Source organism: Alosa alosa, chromosome 17 (genome assembly GCF_017589495.1).
Source record: "Alosa alosa isolate M-15738 ecotype Scorff River chromosome 17, AALO_Geno_1.1, whole genome shotgun sequence".
Lineage (NCBI taxonomy): Eukaryota > Metazoa > Chordata > Actinopteri > Clupeiformes > Clupeidae > Alosa > Alosa alosa.
In genome coordinates this window covers 10309352-10329368 of record NC_063205.1, presented here as the reverse complement: position 1 = coordinate 10329368, position 20017 = coordinate 10309352, and the positions used below count along the sequence as shown (strand labels likewise).

At 48.1% G+C, this 20017-nt stretch overlaps 1 protein-coding gene across 31 annotated transcripts in view; it reads left to right on the top strand.

Annotated features, from left to right (window-relative positions):
- plekha5 (pleckstrin homology domain containing, family A member 5) overlaps positions 1-20017 on the top strand; it is a 123924-nt gene that overhangs the window by 80882 nt on the left and 23025 nt on the right. For 19 of the 31 annotated variants that reach the window (XM_048268417.1, XM_048268411.1, XM_048268409.1 and 16 more), the window contains 7 exons: positions 3203-3241; positions 6619-6742; positions 7251-7355; positions 8748-8820; positions 12031-12131; positions 14069-14187; positions 16366-17625. In XM_048268417.1, coding sequence (XP_048124374.1) covers positions 3203-3241; positions 6619-6742; positions 7251-7355; positions 8748-8820; positions 12031-12131; positions 14069-14187; positions 16366-17625 — 1821 coding nt within the window. Of the gene's footprint in view, positions 1-286; positions 298-3202; positions 3242-6618; positions 6743-7250; positions 7356-8747; positions 8821-10091; positions 10239-12030; positions 12132-13183; positions 13300-14044; positions 14188-16365; positions 17626-20017 lie in introns of those variants that run through there. The other 12 variants (XM_048268425.1, XM_048268426.1, XM_048268424.1 and 9 more) reach the window with 4 other exon arrangements.

The window sequence follows — 20017 nt, the reverse complement described above, 5'->3', positions numbered from 1 at the left end:
CACGCGCACACACAACGCCACACAATAATGCACACACACACACACACACACACACTCTCTGGTATCTCGAGGGGTTTCCTGAAAGATGCATAGTTTTAAAGACGGTGCACACCATTAATCCTTTCTCTTGATTTGTTACCATCGTACTGCCATTGATGTACCACCTCAGAGAGTGTTTGGGACTTTGATTATGATTTTCATTATAATTTATGAAACCTGTGATTGTTTATGCAGTTCATTTTTTTTTTCTGTTTCTAGCGTGAATTGTGGAAAGTTTGTCCACCCTGTTGTAAACAGGTAATACATCTTCAGGGCTGACTGGGTGCTTTACTGTCTCTTTGTATTTAGCCCCATTTATTTCTTCTGCCAAATAAGTCTCCATTCATCCTTGGTTTATTTTCCCACTTTCGCCATTCATTCTGCTCTCGACACTAACCCTAGGCAGTGTGTGTGTGTGTGTGTGTGTGTGTGTGTGTGTGTGTGTGTGTGTACTTTGAGGGAGAAGAGGATAGTAATATACACATCTACAGTGTTTAGAATGTACAAATTTCCCTGTTTAATTGAATGTTTGTCCTAGCTAACTGTGTGCGCAGTGTGTGTGTGTGTGTGTGTGTGTGTGTGTGTGTGTGTGTGTGAGAGAGAGAGAGAGAGAGAGAGAGAGAGAGAGAGAGAGAGAGAGAGAGCATGTCTGTGTCTGTTTGTGGGTGTTTGCAAAGTGTGTGTGCGCTTCTGATATTAAAGACTGTAGCCTTTAGGATATGAACAAAGAATGAAATTTCCCCGTATTATCTCTCCTTGCAGATGGAGCAGATTAAATGCCATGCTCCACCACAGGAGCGTACAGTACATGCTAAAACAGCAGATATCACCTGATGGCTCACATGCACATTACACAACCCCAGCACAGGAAAGCCTTTGTCAAGACTCGTGAATAGCGTAGTTGTCCTCAGTCAACTGCAGTTAATTTTCAAGAGCATTTTTGTACAGATTTTAGTTCTATTGTGCTTAGTGTATTTACTTCACACTCAGCTGGGATGTGCTATGTCTCTCTCAACTCATATTGTAACATCAACATGATGAAGAAGACACTATCACACAAATATATATATATATATGCAGCAACACCTTCAATAACTTTTTCACAGCAGCTGTCTCTGAACTCGCAGCGGTGAACTGATTGAGGGGTGCGAGAACGGGAGTGGAGGGTGCAGTGTAGCAATCAGGGCAGTTTGGGTATAAATACCCCTGCTCTGGGCATGATCTCATCGGTCTCCCTCCCTTTGAGAAAACAATGGCACACGCCTAGCGGTTAGCGGACTGTAGATTCCATTAACTGTAGACAGACAGGGAAATTAGGTTCAGGTTTCATGGGCGTCGACTTTTGAGCGTGCTTGTCTGAGTGTGTGTATAGCCCGACACGGTGAAAGGTAATTGAAAGCGGAAAGCCTTCGGTGTGCTTTGTCTCATTAGTTCCTGTCAGAGGTGGCTTTGCAAAGATTTGTTTTGCATTATCCGAAAAAACCTCATCCCATCCTGTATCCTACTCTATATGGATTATAAATCGCAGCTATTGTCTGCACATCTGCATAGCAACTCTGAGCCAGCAGTTCTGATATAAACCGAGTGCATGGAGAGTCAGAAAGTGTCATAGTGACATTGAGGATGATGAAGTGAATGTCTGTGTGTGTGGGAGAGAGGACAGTGTCAGTGAGCTGTATTGTGGAATAATTCAACTTAAATGAGGACTTGCACGCAATATATTGTGGAATAATAGGATGTGGATAGGTGTTTGGGTGGGGAGGCTTGAATAACCCAATGAGAGAAATCAAGCACCAGTTTGCTTCTGCCCCCCCAACCCAAACCGAACTAATGGATGCAACTAATGGGGATAAATGCTGCCCCAAAGTACCCCTCATCCAGTGATAATGAGGTTAAAGTGGCCCAGGGCCTCAATCTCATTCTCTCCCACACACCACTCGTCGGAGAAAAGGGATCCCTTCGTTCCCCCAAGACCTGAGAACTCTACTGCACTAATCCTGTTAAACTTTGGTGCTGGGAAACCAAAGAAATGAATCACATTTTAGAGGCTCAGAACTGTCATATTTCACTGCAAAGTGAAGAATCTGTTTACATGATTCACAATCTAGATGACCCCCCACACACACACACACACACACACAACCCTTTTTTTCTTAATATCTTCTAGTTCAATAAATCTGGCAAAAGCTTAAATAACATTCCTCATATCTCCAAAATGATTCATGAATATGATCAATGATTGGTTGTGTTCTTTTATGCTATTCACTGGCATGCAACGGTGCTTTTGTGCACAAAGCCAGTCCAAATCCCACGACTCCCAAATCCACATAAACAGCGTCTGCCTTCGTCTCGCTCCCCATTTCACATGAACACAGCATTGAAATTCAAACTCAGACTCACTGTCTCTTCTTCATGCACCAACATAAATACAAGCTTTTATGTAATGTCTCTCAGGCAGTTTAAAAGGGCTGTTCTTTTTATTGATGCTGTCTTTGGGGCCTAGCATGTCAGCATCATTCGCTAGCCTCTTGCTTTATCTCTTGCCCTCACAGTAAAGGCAATGTGTGTTGTTGGGGAAGATGGAGCAGTTTTGGGGAGAGTGGTGGAGTGTTTGGGGGGCAGGGGGGCAGGGGGGCTGGTGGGGGGTGGCAGTGAGCAGATTGTGTCGCCCTCGGTGCCTCTGGAATCCACGCGGCGCCCAGCTGAGATGAAGCGGCCCCTGCGTGGGTACACACGGTGGGCGGATGCCCCAAAGACACGCCAGGCGGCTCCCTTTTAGCTAAACTGGCATCACCAGCGGTCACCCATCCTCCCAGTCCACAACATACTTAATTATGTAGCCAGTAGCCGCAGGGTGGTGGTTAGTGTGAGTGCACGCGCACACACACACGCACACACACACACACACACACACACTCTCTCTCTCTCTCTCTCTCTCTCTCTCTCTCTCTCTCTGGTATCTCGAGGGGTTTCCTGAAAAGATGCATAGTTTTAAAGACGGTGCACACCATTAATCCTTTCTCTTGATTTGTTACCATCGTACTGCCATTGATGTACCACCTCAGAGAGTGTTTGGGACTTTGATTATGATTTTCATTATAATTTATGAAACCTGTGATTGTTTATGCAGTTCATTTTTCCCCTCCCTCTTTTCTGTTTCTAGCGTGAATTGTGGAAAGCTTGTCCACCCTGTTGTAAACAGGTAATACATCTTCAGGGCTGACTGGGTGCTTTACTGTCTCTTTGTATTTAGCCCCATTTATTTCTTCTGCCAAATAAGTCTCCATTCATCCTTGGTTTATTTTCCTCACTCGCTCATTCATTCTGCTCTCGACACTAACCCTAGGCAGTGTGTGTGTGTGTGTGTGTGCTTGGATTGAGTGGCCTGATAACCTGCTATGCATTGCTAATGGGCGATGTGCAAGATTTATGTGTGCCAACCGATCTGTCTTGCTCATACGTAATATAAATCACGACAGCTCCCATCACTGAGTGACTCAGCCACGGCACAACAGATAATTCCGTCTGCAGCGGAAATGAATGGTATAGTTCTCCTTCCAGAGGCAGTCCTCTGTCTTCAGGAATTACCACATCCTTCCACTGGCACTGACTGAAAGACAGGGGGGGGGGGTGTTGGTATTTCCAAGAAACACGGCTCCTCAAATACAGCTCTGCAGAACGACCTCATTGCATTGTCACCGTTGGCTTTCTCTTCTATCATGCATAGCGCTTGATAACCATCGGCCCCGTGTACATCCTGCTCGGACGTGAGGGGGGAAAAACAGAGTAGGGTCTCTTGGACGGCAACAGGAAGACTGCGTTAGTTCCTGCAGACTATGCGTGGTGATGAACTCTGAAGCTACTTTCTCGCGTAGTATGCTGTAGAACACAAGACTCCTGTTTTTCTGGATAATGCAAGGGGGGAGGCAGAGGGAGGGGAGGGGGAGAGAGAGATAGAGAGAGAGAGAGATAGAGAGAGAGAGAGAGAGAGAGGAGTTGCAGGTGGAAGGGGATGGAGGCATGGCTGCTTCGCCAAAACGCTCAGACGAATGCAATGAGGTTATCGCTCTCACCCAGCAGAATGATGTCACCTAAGATACAAAGAGCGATAGTGAAAAAGAGGGAGGGAGTGTGAGAGATGGAGAGAGAGGTGGAAAAATAGAGAGAAGGAGGGAGTGTGAGAGACGGAGAGAGAGGTAGAAGAAAAGAGAGAAAGAGGGTGCTAAGGGTGGGCCGATGAGTCATCGCCTCGCAGCTCTTTGACTTCTAATTGACGGTGCCAACAGCGACACTCTCATCCTCAGACGAGGGCTCAATTCCCCTGCGTGCCAGCAAGGACGACGGAGGGTGAAACAAGGCTAATTTCAGGATGTCCGCCTCTCACATCGCCTCTCATTTTCTGAACTTCAGATATCATTAGATGACATCCTTCTCTCTCTCTCTCTCTCTCTCTCTCTGTCTCTCTCTCTCTGTCACTTTCTCTTTCTCTCTCTCTCGCTCTCTCTCTCTTCCCCCCTCTCTCTCATTTTAGTTTCCGGTCTGACACTTGGTTGCAGCATACTTGAGGCAATCATTTGGTAACCGCCCAGAGGCAATCAGACCGGTTTAATTAATGGTCCATAATAGGTCCAATAAACGCATGATTTAGTTCATGCTCTTTGGCCCAGAAGGTCACGCATAGTCCTCTAGTTTAAATTGACATAACGTGCTGAGCTCTGTGTGTGTGTGTGTTTTTGTGTGTGTGTGTGTGTGTGTGTGTGTGTGTGTGTCTCACACATGTGGGTTGTGTAAACAGTTGCACAGCTATGGTTGGTATTTGTGTGTGGTGTCTCATTTGCCTTATGTTACACTGCCGTTTGAACATGCAGGTGTTAGTTGCGTCTGCCTGACTGTGTAGAATGCTGCTTGATCTAGTTTGGAATGTTATAAAGGGTGTGTGTGTGTGTGTGTGTTTAGGTGTCTGTGTGTGTGTGTTTAGGTGTGTGTGTGTCTGGATACAGGTGTGTGTTTCGGTGTGTATGCACTGATGTGTGTATATTGGTGTGTCTAAATGCCGTCCTGCAAGGTGTCTGTGTGTGGCATGCAGCCATTAGTCTGATCACCCTTCAGGTGACTGTGTGTGTGTCTGTGTCTGTGTGTGTGTCTGTGTGTGTGTCTGTGTCTGTGTGTGTGTCTGTGTGTGTGTGTCTGTGTGTCTGTGTGTGTGTGTGTGTGTCTGTGTCTGTGTGTGTGTCTGTCTGTGTGTGTCTGTGTGTGTGTCTGTGTCTGTGTCTGTGTCTGTGTCTGTGTGTGTGTCTGTGTGTGTGTGTGTGTCTGTGTGTGTGTCTGTGTGTGTGTCTGTGTGTCTGTGTCTGTGTCTGTGTGTGTGTCTGTGTCTGTGTGTGTGTCTGTGTGTGTGTCTGTGTCTGTGTGTGTGTCTGTGTGTGTGTCTGTGTCTGTGTGTGTGTGTGTGTGTGTGTGTGTGTGTCTGTGTGTGTGTCTGTGTCTGTGTGTGTGTCTGTGTGTGTGTGAGAGAGCATAAGCTACTTGGAGGGAATCTAAAAATACTCTCGCACACCGGTCTAGGTGCGTGTTCCTGTGGGTGTGACCTAAAACCCGACATCACGTAGCAGACAGGAGGATATTTTTTCCCCCTACTCACCTGCTCCAGAAAGGACTAGACTCTCCACACGTTAGCATTAAACTGTAAGGCTAAGGAATGTAGGACAGCATCAGGAGACAATGCACTTCTGATCGGATGCCAGATTTATCTTTGGCAGTGTCAATGAAAGCGCCAAGATTTATCCTCGGGTTTATATCACTGCGCCCGTAGTCTGTGCGAGCAGAAAATAATGGGGACGGAGTTGCTTGTGCAACCTGCCAAGGCAGAAGGGAGGATGAGGACCTTCAACCTCTCAGCGTCTGGGTTGTTCTGGCCTTCTTGTGCGGTGGATGGGGGGAGGGGGAGGGGGTGTCTGGAGCATAAACTTTGATGCAGTTCAATTTGTCAGCTCTCCTGACTTGGCAAGGCGATTTAAGGTTGTTGGACGTAAAGGTATGTATCAGCGGTGTGGCGCTGAGTAATTGCTTTGATTCACGGGGCTCTGCTTTCTCCTCTCCCGTGTCTGCCAGGGGGGCAATGGAGGCTGCAGAGATGCAGTGTCATTAAGACAGGGGGAGTTTGAAAGGCCCACAGAGTTGATGGTGGGGTTGAGAGAGGCTCGGGGTGGAGGGTAGGGTGGTGCGGACGGTCAGGCGGGCGGGCGGAGGGAGATTTACCAAACCAATAGCTCAGGACGAGGCTCGGGGAGATTAGGCCGCTAGCGAAGGCATCCCTCAGCTCGCCACCGTCTCTTTAACTCGGCCATTGATCTGTCAGATTGATGCTCGCATTCTCCCAGGCTCTTTTGTGCAGCCTCACCTTCCTCTCTCTCTCTCTTTCTTTTCTTCTCTCTCTCTCCTCTCTTTTTCCCCTTTTCTCCCTCTTCTTCCTCCCCCTACTCCTCCTTCGCCTCACTAACTCTCTCCCTTCCCCTGTCTCCTGCGTTTTTTTGTTTTTATTTTTTAAAATTGTTTTGGTTTTTGTTGTTGTTTCTCTAGACCAGCGCAGAACGCGCCCACGAGCACTGAGAAAAAGGAGCGGCCCACGAGCACCATGAGCGAAGCGTCAAACTACACGGGCGGCTCGGACTACACCACCTACGCAGGCAGCCCGGTTGCCAGAGTGAGTGAGAGACCTGGGCTGGCCTTTCAGCAGGAGTCTCACACCACTTAATCGAACCTTCAACACCCAACACTGAAATAAATGGATTATATCAGACTGCTGCCTTGAAATCTAAATGGATTACACTGTGTACATATTTCAATCAGGGTGTAAGGTTGATATTTCCCCCCCTGAGACAGCTGGACAAATTTGTAAATGTTCTTGACTTGCCTGTGTTGACCTTAGAAAATGGAGGTTGCCTATAAAGTAGCAGTACTTCAAACTGTTTGCAAAACTTTTGCAAAGATAAATAAACTATGAAGTTTAAGGGAGCATTTGTAAACATCAGGTTTTAATTATGCAGGGCCTGTGTATACACTCATTTAAAGTGGAGCTTCAAATGATTTTATTCATGCTGTAGAATAATTTATGACCACGTTGCCAGATATCCAGCGTGTCCTGCACCATAGGATGTCTGATTACACATCAAATATTTTCAGAATAATTAATTCAACCTTGTTTTTTGCAGCAATCAAGGCCCTCCAAGAAAGTCCACAATTTCGGAAAGAGGTCAAACTCCATAAGGAGGAACCCAAATGCTCCAGTAGTCAAAAGCAGCTGGCTTTACAAACAGGTAATAATGGTCAATTTGCCCTGCGCCACACACACACACACACCGCACCACACACACACACAGAACTGCTAGCCCCACATTGGAGATCAGAGAAAAATTGTAGGTTAGCCTTTTGTTTCCACAGTACAATCGCACAGGCTGCACACCCAAGGGTTTTCTGTCTCTTAAATTTGTCACCCTTGACGTTTCTCTCTATGGCTTTTCCGTTCCTCGATTTCTCAGATTCCAGCTTCTCCCTGGCTCTCCTTTCCTCTTTATCTGTTGGAGATGTCCTCATTACCTTTTAATTGCATCTGCAATAATGGACATGTGTAAATCTGCAGATCTCTGGCAGCTGTCAAATATGTGGGGAAAGGCACTGCTGCTTGATATGATCAAGGGAAAACGCTGGAGAGATTCTCATTCGAATTCAAAGCGTGACACATGCTAAGCTTTTGAAAAGCCCGTGGAATATCCGTCCAGGAGATTTGCACCTCGTAGGCACATAACTGGACGTGTGACGCTTCTGCATTGGTGTGTGGAGGCATTTAGGAAAGCTCTCACTGTTACAAGGCCTTAAAATAAACCAACAGAGTAATTCAATAAATAATGCATCTGCATGGAAGCAAGAAACTTATCACATGTGAAGTTGAACTGCTTTGCTCTCAGGCTTGACTATGCATAGCATACATTTTCATCATTCTCCATCACGTCTGTGTTATCCCCATATTCCAGGTTCTCAAGGAATTCAAAGAATCTTTCTCAGTGTTCTGCTAAGCACAAGAATCATCAATAACCTCTCCTCCAGCTCGAAACCCCCTTTGAACGCAATATTGATTTCCTCCCAAAAAGAAAGACTTCATCGCTGGCACTTTTTTTTTCTCTGCTCATCAACCGCATCCCTCTCTCTCTCTCTCTCTCTCTCTCTCTCTCTCTCTCTCTCTCTCTCTCTCTCTCTCTCTCGCTCTCTCTCTCCCCTCCCTCCATCCCTCTCTTACACTCACTCTGTCTCTGAAAAAGGATTTTTTATATAGCTGTTGTCAACTCATTTTTTACTGGCTTGCTATTAACTATACAAATACCAGGAAACGCAAAAGCGATACTCACTGGGAAAGAGGTAAACATCGTTAAAAAGATGAACTGAGCTTGAGTGCCGCCGAAGAAACAGCCTGGTTTAAACGCCGCCAGGAAAACAAAGTAAGCTTCGTTCTTAAACTTTAACTGTAAGAACGGGAGAATCTGGGCGCTCTCATTAAGAGATAAAGGCAGCCAATTTGTTTCGTCCCGGGCCCCGTCCAAAGCCTGTCTAATCGAGGCTGTCTGAAGTGAAGGTGAAGGAGATAGCGGGGGGAGCTCAGTCAGATGCTCGTCTTTTTTAACGTCGGCCGCTGTCTCCCCTCGGTCTCCTCACAGGACAGCACGGGAATGAAGATGTGGAAGAAGAGGTGGTTCGTGCTGTCGGACATGTGTCTGTTCTACTACAAAGGTGAGCTATTGCCACATCGACACACAAACACATAAACACAAACATATTGCTTTACCTCATGTAAGGATGCAGGATAGATATGAAGGACATTCACACACACACACTCACACACCCACACACATGAAAAAGTGATGTTAATATAGAATGAAGGGTCTGAAAAATGGTCTAATTAGGATGTTACTAGTGTAAAGAGATGTAATTATGATAACACTAGTGAGATGCTTCCTGGTTCAGTAGAAGGTCATACTGATCCACACTTGAGTACTTAGATGCTGCTTAGATGCTGGATGCTGATACCTGTTTGTATGTCTTACCTGTGTTCTCAGACATGCATCACAACCTTTGACCCTAGTATGACAGTTAAAGGGTAACCACCCCCCCCCCCCTCAATTCCTCCCATGCAGAGATACCAAGACTATTTTCTTTTTTTCCGTCCATTAAGACAAATAGTGCAATTAATCACCCTCACCCCCGCGGAAATCAAGAAACTCTTTCATGGACAGCCCTCAGAAGAGAATAGGCTGTTTATTGAGTGAGCGTACAGAGAAGAGTTCTTACTGGAGTGGGACGTGCTCTGGGTGCTGATAACGGCCTGTCTCTCTCTCTCTCTCTCTCTCTCTCTGTCTCTCTCTATCTCTCTCTCTCTTTCTCTCTCACACACACACAAACACACGCACATACACACAGACTGTTTTCTCCCTCGCCTTCTCTACACCTCCCCTCTCTCCTCTCTTTCTGTGCCATGTTATCAGTCTCCCTTTCAGCCCGCACCTCTGCCAGTCAGGTTAAATATTGCTAAAGGAGTTGAGACGCCAGCTGCTTTTATGCTCCGGAATGAAAATGGATGTAAAAGAGCCGAGCCCTGTCGGGCGGCGTCTGGCTTTTACTACCTGCCCTGCCTGATAAGTCTTATCTCCTCAGATTCACTACTGTCAACCCCCCCTCCTCCACCGTCAGATAACCCTGCGGCGCTGCACCACACGGCCCAGGAGGGGGCAACAGGCTTCTGGCGCCCCCTGTCAGTGTATTGCTGAACTGCACGTTTGCTGCGAAATCCCAAGAGGGGCAAGAATAGGATGTTAATTTGTGTGAAATGAGCAGGCAGCCATCTGTGTTCGATTATTTCTCTCTCTCTATCTATCTATCTCTCTCTTTCTCTCCCTCTCTCTCTCTGCAAGCTCATTAAGAGATAAAGGCAGCCAATTTGTTTAGATCCGGGCCCCGCCCAAAGCCTGTCTAATCGGAGGGCTGTCTGAAGTGAAGGTGAAGGAGATAGCGGGGGGAGCTCAGTCAGATGCTCGTCTTTTTTAACGTCGGCCGCTGTCTCCCCTCGGTCTCCTCACAGGACAGCACGGGAATGAAGATGTGGAAGAAGAGGTGGTTCGTGCTGTCGGACATGTGTCTGTTCTACTACAAAGGTGAGCTATTGCCACATCGACACACAAACACATAAACACAAACATATTGCTTTACCTCATGTAAGGATGCAGGATAGATATGAAGGACATTCACACACACACACTCACACACCCACACACATGAAAAGTGATGTTAATATAGAATGAAGGGTCTGGAAAAATGGTCTAATTAGGATGTTACTAGTGTAAAGAGATGTAATTATGATAACACTAGTGAGATGCTTCCTGGTTCAGTAGAAGGTCATACTGATCCACACTTGAGTACTTAGATGCTGCTTAGATGCTGGATGCTGATACCTGTTTGTATGTCTTACCTGTGTTCTCAGACATGCATCACAACCTTTGACCCTAGTATGACAGTTAAAGGGTAACCACCCCCCCCCCCCTCAATTCCTCCCATGCAGAGATACCAAGACTATTTTCTTTTTCGTCCATTAAGACAAATAGTGCAATTAATCACCCTCACCCCGTGAAATCAAGAAACTCTTTCATGGACAGCCCTCAGAAGAGAATAGGCTGTTTATTGAGTGAGCGTACAGAGAAGAGTTCTTACTGGAGTGGGACGTGCTCTGGGTGCTGATAACGGCCTGTCTCTCTCTCTCTCTCTCTCTCTCTCTGTCTCTCTCTCTATCTCTCTCTCTCTTTCTCTCACACACACACAAACCTGCACATACACACAGACTGTTTCTCCCCTCGCCTTCTCTACACCTCCCCTCTCCTCTCTTTCTGTGCCATGTTATCAGTCTCCCTTTCAGCCCGCACCTCTGCCAGTCAGGTTAAATATTGCTAAAGGAGTTGAGACGCCAGCTGCTTTTATGCTCCGGAATGAAAATGGATGTAAAAGAGCCGAGCCCTGTCGGGCGGCGTCTGGCTTTTACTACCTGCCCTGCCTGATAAGTCTTATCTCCTCAGATTCACTACTGTCACCCCCCCTCCTCCACCGTCAGATAACCCTGCGGCGCTGCACCACACGGCCCAGGAGGGCAACGCAGGCTTCTGGCGCCCCCTGTCAGTGTATTGCTGAACTGCACGTTTGCTGCGAGAATCCCAAGAGGGGCAAAGAATAGGATGTTAATTTGTGTGAAATGAGCAGGCAGCCATCTGTGTTCGATTATTTCTCTCTCTCTATCTATCTATCTCTCTCTTTCTCTCCCTCTCTCTCTCTACTCATGGAGCTGTCATTGAGATTGCTATTCAAAACAACATACTCTCATCATCATACATTTATTTGCAATCTGAGGAGAATGCTTAAGCAGACGGCTCCATGCATTGCTACCAGTTTTGAGGACAACTGTAACTCCTCTCCTCTGTAATAACCGAGACTAATTGACACCGCTGTTCTTTCGAGGCATTGGAGGCAGAATGGCTTTGTATCATTTTAACGTTTTCTTCGCTCAGCTGGTGTTTGCTGGTGCACAGCGTCAGTTTCTCTCTTCCTTTATGGCTGTATCGTGGTTGTCACTGCCAGTTTGTCACGTGTACCGTCGATAAATGACTATGTAACAGGCGTCTCGCTGAGCTAATGGTGGGGTGCGTCGACTGTGCCCCCACACACACACACACACACACACACACACACACATATTCACTCACACACACACACACACACAAACCATCACAGTCACCCTCCACAGCACAGAATTTGACATTATTCTAATCACCACCTCTGACAATTTGTTTTGCAAAGAAGCAGAGGCTGAAATGAAAGCGCCAGCTGAGATTTGCTGGAATTCAGGCATCTCTGCACCCACATGAAAGCATACAAACACATTTTTTTCCTCCTTTCCTGTAGATGACAAAGAAGAATGCATCCTTGGAAGTATCCTCCTGCCGAGCTTTCACATATCCTTGCTGTCCGTGGACGACCACATAAGCAGGAAATACGCCTTTAAGGTCAGCATTCCACCCTATCTTTTGCTTTCATCACATTCTTTTTAAGAGCAGGTTGTTCTTTTGTTTGAAACTATTTTTATGGAAGATGTTGCAAGAGATTTCCTCTCCACAGCCAGAAGCAGGCGGTTTTGTGTGTACTGCCCTCTGTGGATTCCTAGACTCTGCCTCGGCTACCCGCCCCATATAAACACAGAAGTAGATAAGGAAAAAGTGAGGAAGAGAAAACACACAGACAGACACACACACACACACACACACACTCCATGAACCCATAAGATAGCCTGAACTTCCTCTGGCCAGAGCTCCTTCATTTGACTTCTGTTTCCACCATCACATCAGCCACGGTGCATGTGCAATCAATCTACATGTATGTTTGTGCTGAAATGTGATGGAGTTGTCTACTTTATCTTCTGTCTTATCAGGCTAGATAACATTGGCAGGGGCCTGCACTGCTGCAGTAAGCCCCACCCCCACCAGTAGAGCCTGGGGCCCAGAGACCAACCCAGCGTCAGTCAAATTTATGGGGCTATAGGTTAGCTGATTTAATTAAGAAGCGCATAAATGCCACGGAGTCGCCAAGCGCCTTGCCGTGCCAAGGGGGGCTGGACAGGGGCGGGGAGGGTTGATGGGCAGGCGTGGCTGGTGGTGAGCCAAGGTCACTCATGGACATGGAGCGTGGGAGTCAGAGGGTCTCTGGTGTCGCTGGCCCAGAGCACAGCTGGGAGGGATTCGCACCACGCAGTGGCTGGACCTTTTCCAGAGTGTTTGGGGATGCTAAGCCCGGTCATGCATTAGGTCAGTCCCCATGGGTCAGCCTCACCCTCGACCCAGTATCCCAGTGCTGTGGCACTGACCTGGCCCACCTCCTGATCCCCTGTTCCAACTCAAGACTGCTTTCTCATGGCCCACTTGGACAAAGTGCCATGTTTTCTTTTTCCAGTTTTGAGGGACTTTGCTTGTGAGTGTCCTGATTTGATGACTTGCTCTGCAAGACAATGGGGGTTTTGTGTGTGTCTGTTGGGGGGGGGGGTGTTGTTCTGACACTGTGTGGACTCATTCTATGCTTCCTGTGTTTCTTCCTGTCTGGATTAACCTGGTTTCTCCTGAGTGGGCCTAGCTTCCCGAGAAACACTGTCGACATGCCAACAAACACTTCTGCTGAGTCACGGTGAGTTCAACCTCGTCGCAGTCCAATGTCCAGCTCAGTGAATGTCTATCCTTGAATTTCCCCTGGGGATCAATAAAGTATCTATCTATCTATCTATCTATCTATCTATCTATCTATCTATCTATCTATCTATCTATATCTATCTATCTCATCCACACACACACACAGCATTGCATGGGTCCTCTCTGTTAATATGATGTGTCTATGTTTCCCATGAAAAAAATCAAAGTGTTCTGTAATCCCTTACTGAGAGGCTCCGTCAGCTTGCTGCTCTTGAAATTGCCTCCTGAACTGAATTGAAAGACTCATTTATGGCTGTGCTGTGGGAAAAAGATGCCTGCTGCTGTCAGAGCCAATTTAGGTCCCCTTCTGACACCCACAACATGATAGGCTTTTTTTTTTTAAATCACTAATCGACAGCCAGCTCATCCTCTCATCAATGATTGTCTGCCTACACGTAGCAGGAAGCAATTTTTACTTGATTCACCATCGCCAAGGTCAATAGACAGGAGCATTTACCCATTGCAGAGCTATTGGCTGTGCAAGTGGATATCACTCAGACATTTTTGCTTCGTTGGTCTAATATTCTCATTGAATTTGTGTGGAAGCGTTCACCCTTTACAGAACTGTTGGTTGTGCATGTAAATATCACTCACACTTTTTGCTTCGTCTGTCTAATATTCTCTTTCAATTTATGTGTGTGTGTGTGTGTGTGCGTGTGTGCGTGTGTGTTTCTCTCTTCTAGGTTATATTTTCACTCTCCCTCTAGGCGACGCACCCCAACATGCGGACGTACTACTTCAGCACAGACAACGCCAAAGACATGGAGTCCTGGATGAAGGTGATGACGGATGCTGCGCTGGTCCACACGGAGCCGGCCATCACTAGGTGGGTCCACTGGCCACAGCAGACAGTGGACGAGCCTGACAGAGAGAGCTACAGTAGGCTTGCACAGAGTCATTTGAGGATATCGTGTCCTGAGTTACACTGCAATTTTCCACTAATCTACAATAAAAGACTTTTCTTTATCAGAGATCAGTGAGATATTGCATCTGAGCACCTCTATTTCTGTGTCTTGCCCCTCGTTCAGAATTGAAGTTGAAGGTTTATTGAAAGTACAATCTGTACAATCATTACTTAAAGATATTGAAAGATCCATATCAATCCAATCTATTCCAACCATCGTAAATTAACATTTCATCTTCTAGGATCTTCTAAAGTAAAGTTTTGTTGGTGGTGACAAAATAAGTGATCCAAAAGAACAATCATGACAAGGAAAGTGGAGTGTGTGTTGACATGAATCCCACTGAATCAAGGCTGATGTCTGCAGTCGCAATGGAAAGTCAGTGTCTTCTCTGTCTTGCTTCTCTTTGTGATGTTGGCTTTGCCATCAGATGCTGTCATTATTTGATGTCTCCTGCAGTAGGATGACTTCCCTCTCCGGCTGCCTTTGATCTCCCCAAATTACAGCCCATCACTCTCCTTATAAAACTGCTCACGGATCCTCCTCCAAAAAATCAAATGGATAATTTTTCTCTCTCTCTCTCTCTCTCTCTCTCTCTCTCTCTCTCTCTCTCTCTGTCTCTTTCTTTCTCTCTATTCCGAATCCGCTTCCCGGAGCCGAGGGCGAATCTCTTTGCCGTCTTAGCAAAGTACAACATCAAATCCAAAGGGTGCAGTATCTTTGCCTGGCTCTTCACACCCAATACAGCGGCAGCGGCAACAGCACAGTGCAGGCTCTGTGAGCGTAATGTCTCCCTGCTCTCAGAGCCACAAGCTGTTTGGGGCCCTCCGGCATGTTCTCTGTACTCGAGAGTCTCAGACGCGCTTGCTCTTCACAGTTGTGTAAGCAAAGGAGAGGGTGTGTGTACTGTGTGTGTACTCTGTGTGCACCATGTGTGTGTGTGCACGTGTGTGAGTGTGCAAGTGTATGTGTTTGCATTTGCTAGACTGAAAGAGGTAGGTAGATTTTTGTCTTTGAGGCTGTGCATGTCTGTGTATGTACTAAATAGAAAACGAGAGATAGAAAGTATGTGTGTGTGTGTGTGTGTGTGTGTGTGTGTTTGTCCACTGGCGTGTGTTCCTGTTCCTGCCAGTTAGGTAAGCAAGTGAGCGCTGGCCAGCGACAGACCAGTAGACCGGAGCTGCCCCGTCCCTCGGACCTGCAGCATTAACTCACCACAGCGCCCTCACTGTGAGAGTGTGCTGCCCTGGCAAATGGCCACAAACAGCCCTCCAGTCACCCCCAATGGCTCTGTTAATTACCTCAGACTTTCTGTCCGTGCTACTCATAATCCACTGAGAAAGAGTCTCCAAATATCTCGTCTTCAGTACAGTATGATGTCTGTGTTGCACAGGCTTTCGTATTCTCATGGGCATTGATATTCTGCCCAGAAGATTAGCGACTGTAAACTTCTGGAGTGAGATGGCTTTGCCCTTGAGGTTGGAGTGAGATGGCTTTGCCTTTGCCTTGTTTATATTCTGGAAAGGCTGTTGCTGCATGCAAAAGGGAGGCATTTGGGTGTCTCTTACCGACGTAAAGGGAGGCTGTGTTCTTCGGGGGAAATCGGGCTGCCTACATTTGGCTCCTCAAGGCTGTTTGGACACCTCTTGACGTCTCGGAAAGGTTTGTGCTTTCGCTTCCTCCTCCCGCCAGCTCTGAAGCGCACCTCTGTCATGGAGCCGGAAAGGTTGAAATCCCAGGGCTTCTGCTTGTTTTTTTTTTTTCTCGCGCTTATTTCACGGAGGAAGCAGGCTTGTCAGAGTGAGAGCTGGAAGCCGGTGTCACCAGCAGGCAGCCTTGTTTTTAGAAAGGCCGTCGCGTTTTGGCAGTCTGTTCTCACCATCTCTCAGCAATCGGAGGTGTGTAGGTGTAGGTCAGACTGCCAAGATTCTCTCAGAAAAAAGATAAACTACTTTCTCAGTATTGCCTCATACAATGCCTATGGATCGATTCAGTGAGCGCATTTTTTTCTCTCCTGTTTCATGGTTTGTTCACCTATTCATCAGATATCCCTCTCTCTTTCTATGTTTTAATCTTCTTTTCTCTATCTTTCTCTTCTGCAGGCTGGATAAGTCGAAGGGCGACTATCAGAGCCCTCAGGAGATGAACAACATGCTGAACCACCGGGTCCTGACCCGGCCCGAGATCCAGAACAACGAGCGCAACCGGGATCCGTCCCGCTCGGAGGAGAAGAAGCCCAAGGTTCTGGAGAAGCCCGGCAAGCAGAAGGAGCACAGCCACCGCTGCACCTTGCAGCGAGACGGCGACAGGTACACGCTGCAAAAAGACGGAGAGAGATACACCCTGCAAAAAGACGGAGACAGGTACTCCCTCCAGAAGGATGGAGAACGCTACTGCCTGCAGAAGGAAGGAGAGAGGTACACACTTCAGAAGGACAGCGACAGACATGCTCTGCAGAAAGAGGAAGAGATGTACGCTCTCACGAAAGACGCAGAGCAATATGCACTCCAGAAAGAAGCAGACAATTACGCTACACACAAGGAGATCGAGAAATATGTCCTCCAGAAAGATGGAGAGAGACACACCCTTATGAAAGACAGTAGATACGCCGTGCAGAAAGACGGACAAGTGTACGCTTTGCAGAAGGATGGGCAGCTGTACGCCTTGCAGAAGGATGGGGAGAGACTGACCTTACAGAAGGATACTGAGAGATACATGGTCCACAAGGATGCAGAGAGACACACACTCCACAAAGACTCAAAGAGGTACGCTTTGCCGAAGGACACGGAGACTTACGTCTCTCAGAAGGACATCGAGAGGTACCCCCTGCAGAAGGAAGGCGAGAAGCTGGTGTCGCCGCGGGATGGTGAGCGACCGGGCGCCCAGCGTGACAGCGAGCGTAGCTATGGCTACCAGCGCGAGCCGTCGGCGGAGCCCGCGCGGCCGGTGGCCAAGATCAACAGCATCAAGCTGCAGCCAGAGCAGGCGGCCGCCATTGCCGCCGCAGTCTCCTCCTCGCGTCAGCTCCAGCTCCAACTCCAACAGCAGCAGCAGCAGCAGCAGCAGCAGGTCGCCCAGCAACAGCAACAGCAGCTCCAGCAGCCCCATAAGCCGGCCCAGCATAATGGCTCCGGGGAGCGCAGCCCGCTGGGGGACGTGGCGCTCGCGCAGCAGCAGCAGCCCACCAGAGCTCCAGGCCAGGGCCAGGGCCAGGGGCCGAGCCAGACTCACACCCAGCAGCAGCAGCCGCCGCCGGGCCACGAGCCGGAGAGGAACCTGCAGAGGACCAACTCCATGCAGCAGCTGGAGCAGTGGGTGAGGGCCCACCCAAGGGTGCGGCCCGGTGAAGACGACACCAGGAGGTGAGCGGGTTCGAGGGGAGGACAGGGGGTCAGGTAGTGTGAATAGGGAGGATTTGATTCCCTGCTGACATCAGTAGGGAAGTGAGACTCTTTACAACCAGATGTTTACTTTTTTAGACCCGTGTGCATCTTCACTCTCTCCCACTGCATAATACAGGATGAGGCTGACAAACAACATCATCTTCCTACCTATTCATCTTCCTACCTACATCATCTTTTTCCACCTATTTGTGGATATTTTCTCTTTTCTCTCTCTCTTTCATGCACACACACACACACACACACACACACACACACACACAAACACACACACACAGAGAGATACAAAATGCACACAAGTACAGAAACACAGAGACAGGTCCACTTTGAGATGTGCAGCAGACAGGCTGCTCTTTCACAGAAAGAGCTGAAAAAGGCTCCTGCTCCTCTCTGAACCATTTATCTCACCTACACAGATACTTTTACCACCCTCTTCCTCTTCCTCTTCCTGTTCCTCTCCCCCTCAACAGCACCCTACCGCTCCGCCTACCTCCTCACCATCTCAGTCCAGAGTGAGCTGAAAGCTTGTTATGTCAGCCAAGGCAGCCGCTACGCGCGCTGTATCGCTGTCAGGAAGCATCCCCCTCATTTTGCCAGAGCTTGTTTGAGATGGGAGTGTTTGCGCTCTTCGGTTTCCTGCTCCCCACTTCTTTCCTTCTTTCTCTCTCTCTCTCTCTCTCTCTCTCTCTCTCTCTCTCCCTCTCTCCACTCTCTCAGGCCTGCTCTCCTACGCTCCTCGGATGAATAAGTTATGGAGACCGTGTCCCCGACAAGAGTGGCGAGTCTCTCTCCGTAAGCGTCGGTCCTCGGGACGAGAGCGCGGAGATGACAGGACTATCGTGCTGCCTTCTATCCCATTTAAATGCTAATTTGGTCCACGTCCATCAATGCACCAGTTTTTCTGCACGGCCCTCGCCCGTCTTTCACCATGACACCACTCTCTCCTTCATTGTTTTGTCGATACATGATGTTACCAGTGGTATTGTACTTTACAAGAATAATGTGCTTTCGAGCAGGCTCTTAGTGCTGGGTTACCCTTCTCACGAAGTGCCCTGCTAAGAGCAAGGAGACTCTAAATTGCCAGAGAGATCCATTCCATGCCAGGGCTGAGGAATCTTCTAGATGAAATCGGATGCTTGCATCCAGAGACGTCTCCTCCTTTGTGCGTCTCCCTCTGACCAGTGGGTTTCTGTAAGCAGTCCAGTACCAATCCCCAGCTCAGTCCAGACAGCAGTGGGACTGGTGTTTTTGTGTGCCTCTTCATTAGTCTCAGCCACGGTTCGTGAACAGGCTTAAAAACATGGCCATAGAGAAAGAGAGAGAAAAAGAGAGAGAGAAAGAGAGAGAGAGAAAGACAGAAACTGGCATTGTTCCCCCTGCCGTATCAAACAGCTTTTGTGCTATTACAGCCCTTCATCTCCAAAACACTGTCAGCGCGAATAGAAAATGACAGCAGATAGCGGCGCTTCATGCTTTCGGGGCGTCGACGGAGGGAGGCTGAACAGAGAACAGCGGTCGTCCGTGTTCACTGGGTTGCGAGCTGAGCGACAGATGTTGTTTTAATTGTGCTAAAGCTACATGTGAGCTCGGCTGTGGGCACGGACTCCTCAGGCGGGTGCCCCACTGTGGAGCTGGCATCCGCTCAGGGGGCACGAGGTCACGTTGTGCGCGGCTGCGTGCTTGTTCTTTTTCTTTCTTTTTGATAGTGCCGATTTTTGCCACGGAGTCTTGACGTTTGATTTTCCTCTCATCCGTTCGCCCACTCCTCTTTTTCTTTGTTCTTTTTTGCATCCCTTTTTTTTTGAGCCCTCAATTGCATAAGAAACAAGTGTGCCAAGTCCCATAATGATGCTCCTAAGTGCTCTTCAGTCGTGATGCGGAGAGCTCAGAGGAGCTGGGTTGCCGTTGCTCCATGCTGGGCTGCTTTTAGAGAGCCTGAATCTCTGCAGCTGTCCTCTCTGTTTGTGCATGCGTGTGTGTGTGTGTGTGTGCGTGTGTTTGTGTGTGTGTGTGTGTGTGTGTGTGTGTGTGTGTCTGTGTGTGTGTGTGTGTGTGTGTGTGTGTGTGTGTGTGTGTGTGTGTTTGTTTGTGTGTGAGCGAGAAAAAGTGAGAGATGAATGTGTGTATTTGTGAGCCAAGTAATCAGCGGCTCTTTTCAATCTTCCACCAAGCCCAGCCCCAGCTTGAGTTGAACTTGGCGCCCCTGCGCCCGGGCTGGCATGAGATGACACGCTCCTTAAGACTGGAGGCCGTCCATCCTGCTGATCTCTGACTGCCTTGCAGCGGCTGCTGGAAACAGAAGGAGGGAGGTGGAGGGGCCGAGGGGGCTAGGATGACGAGGGGGAGGCTTGTG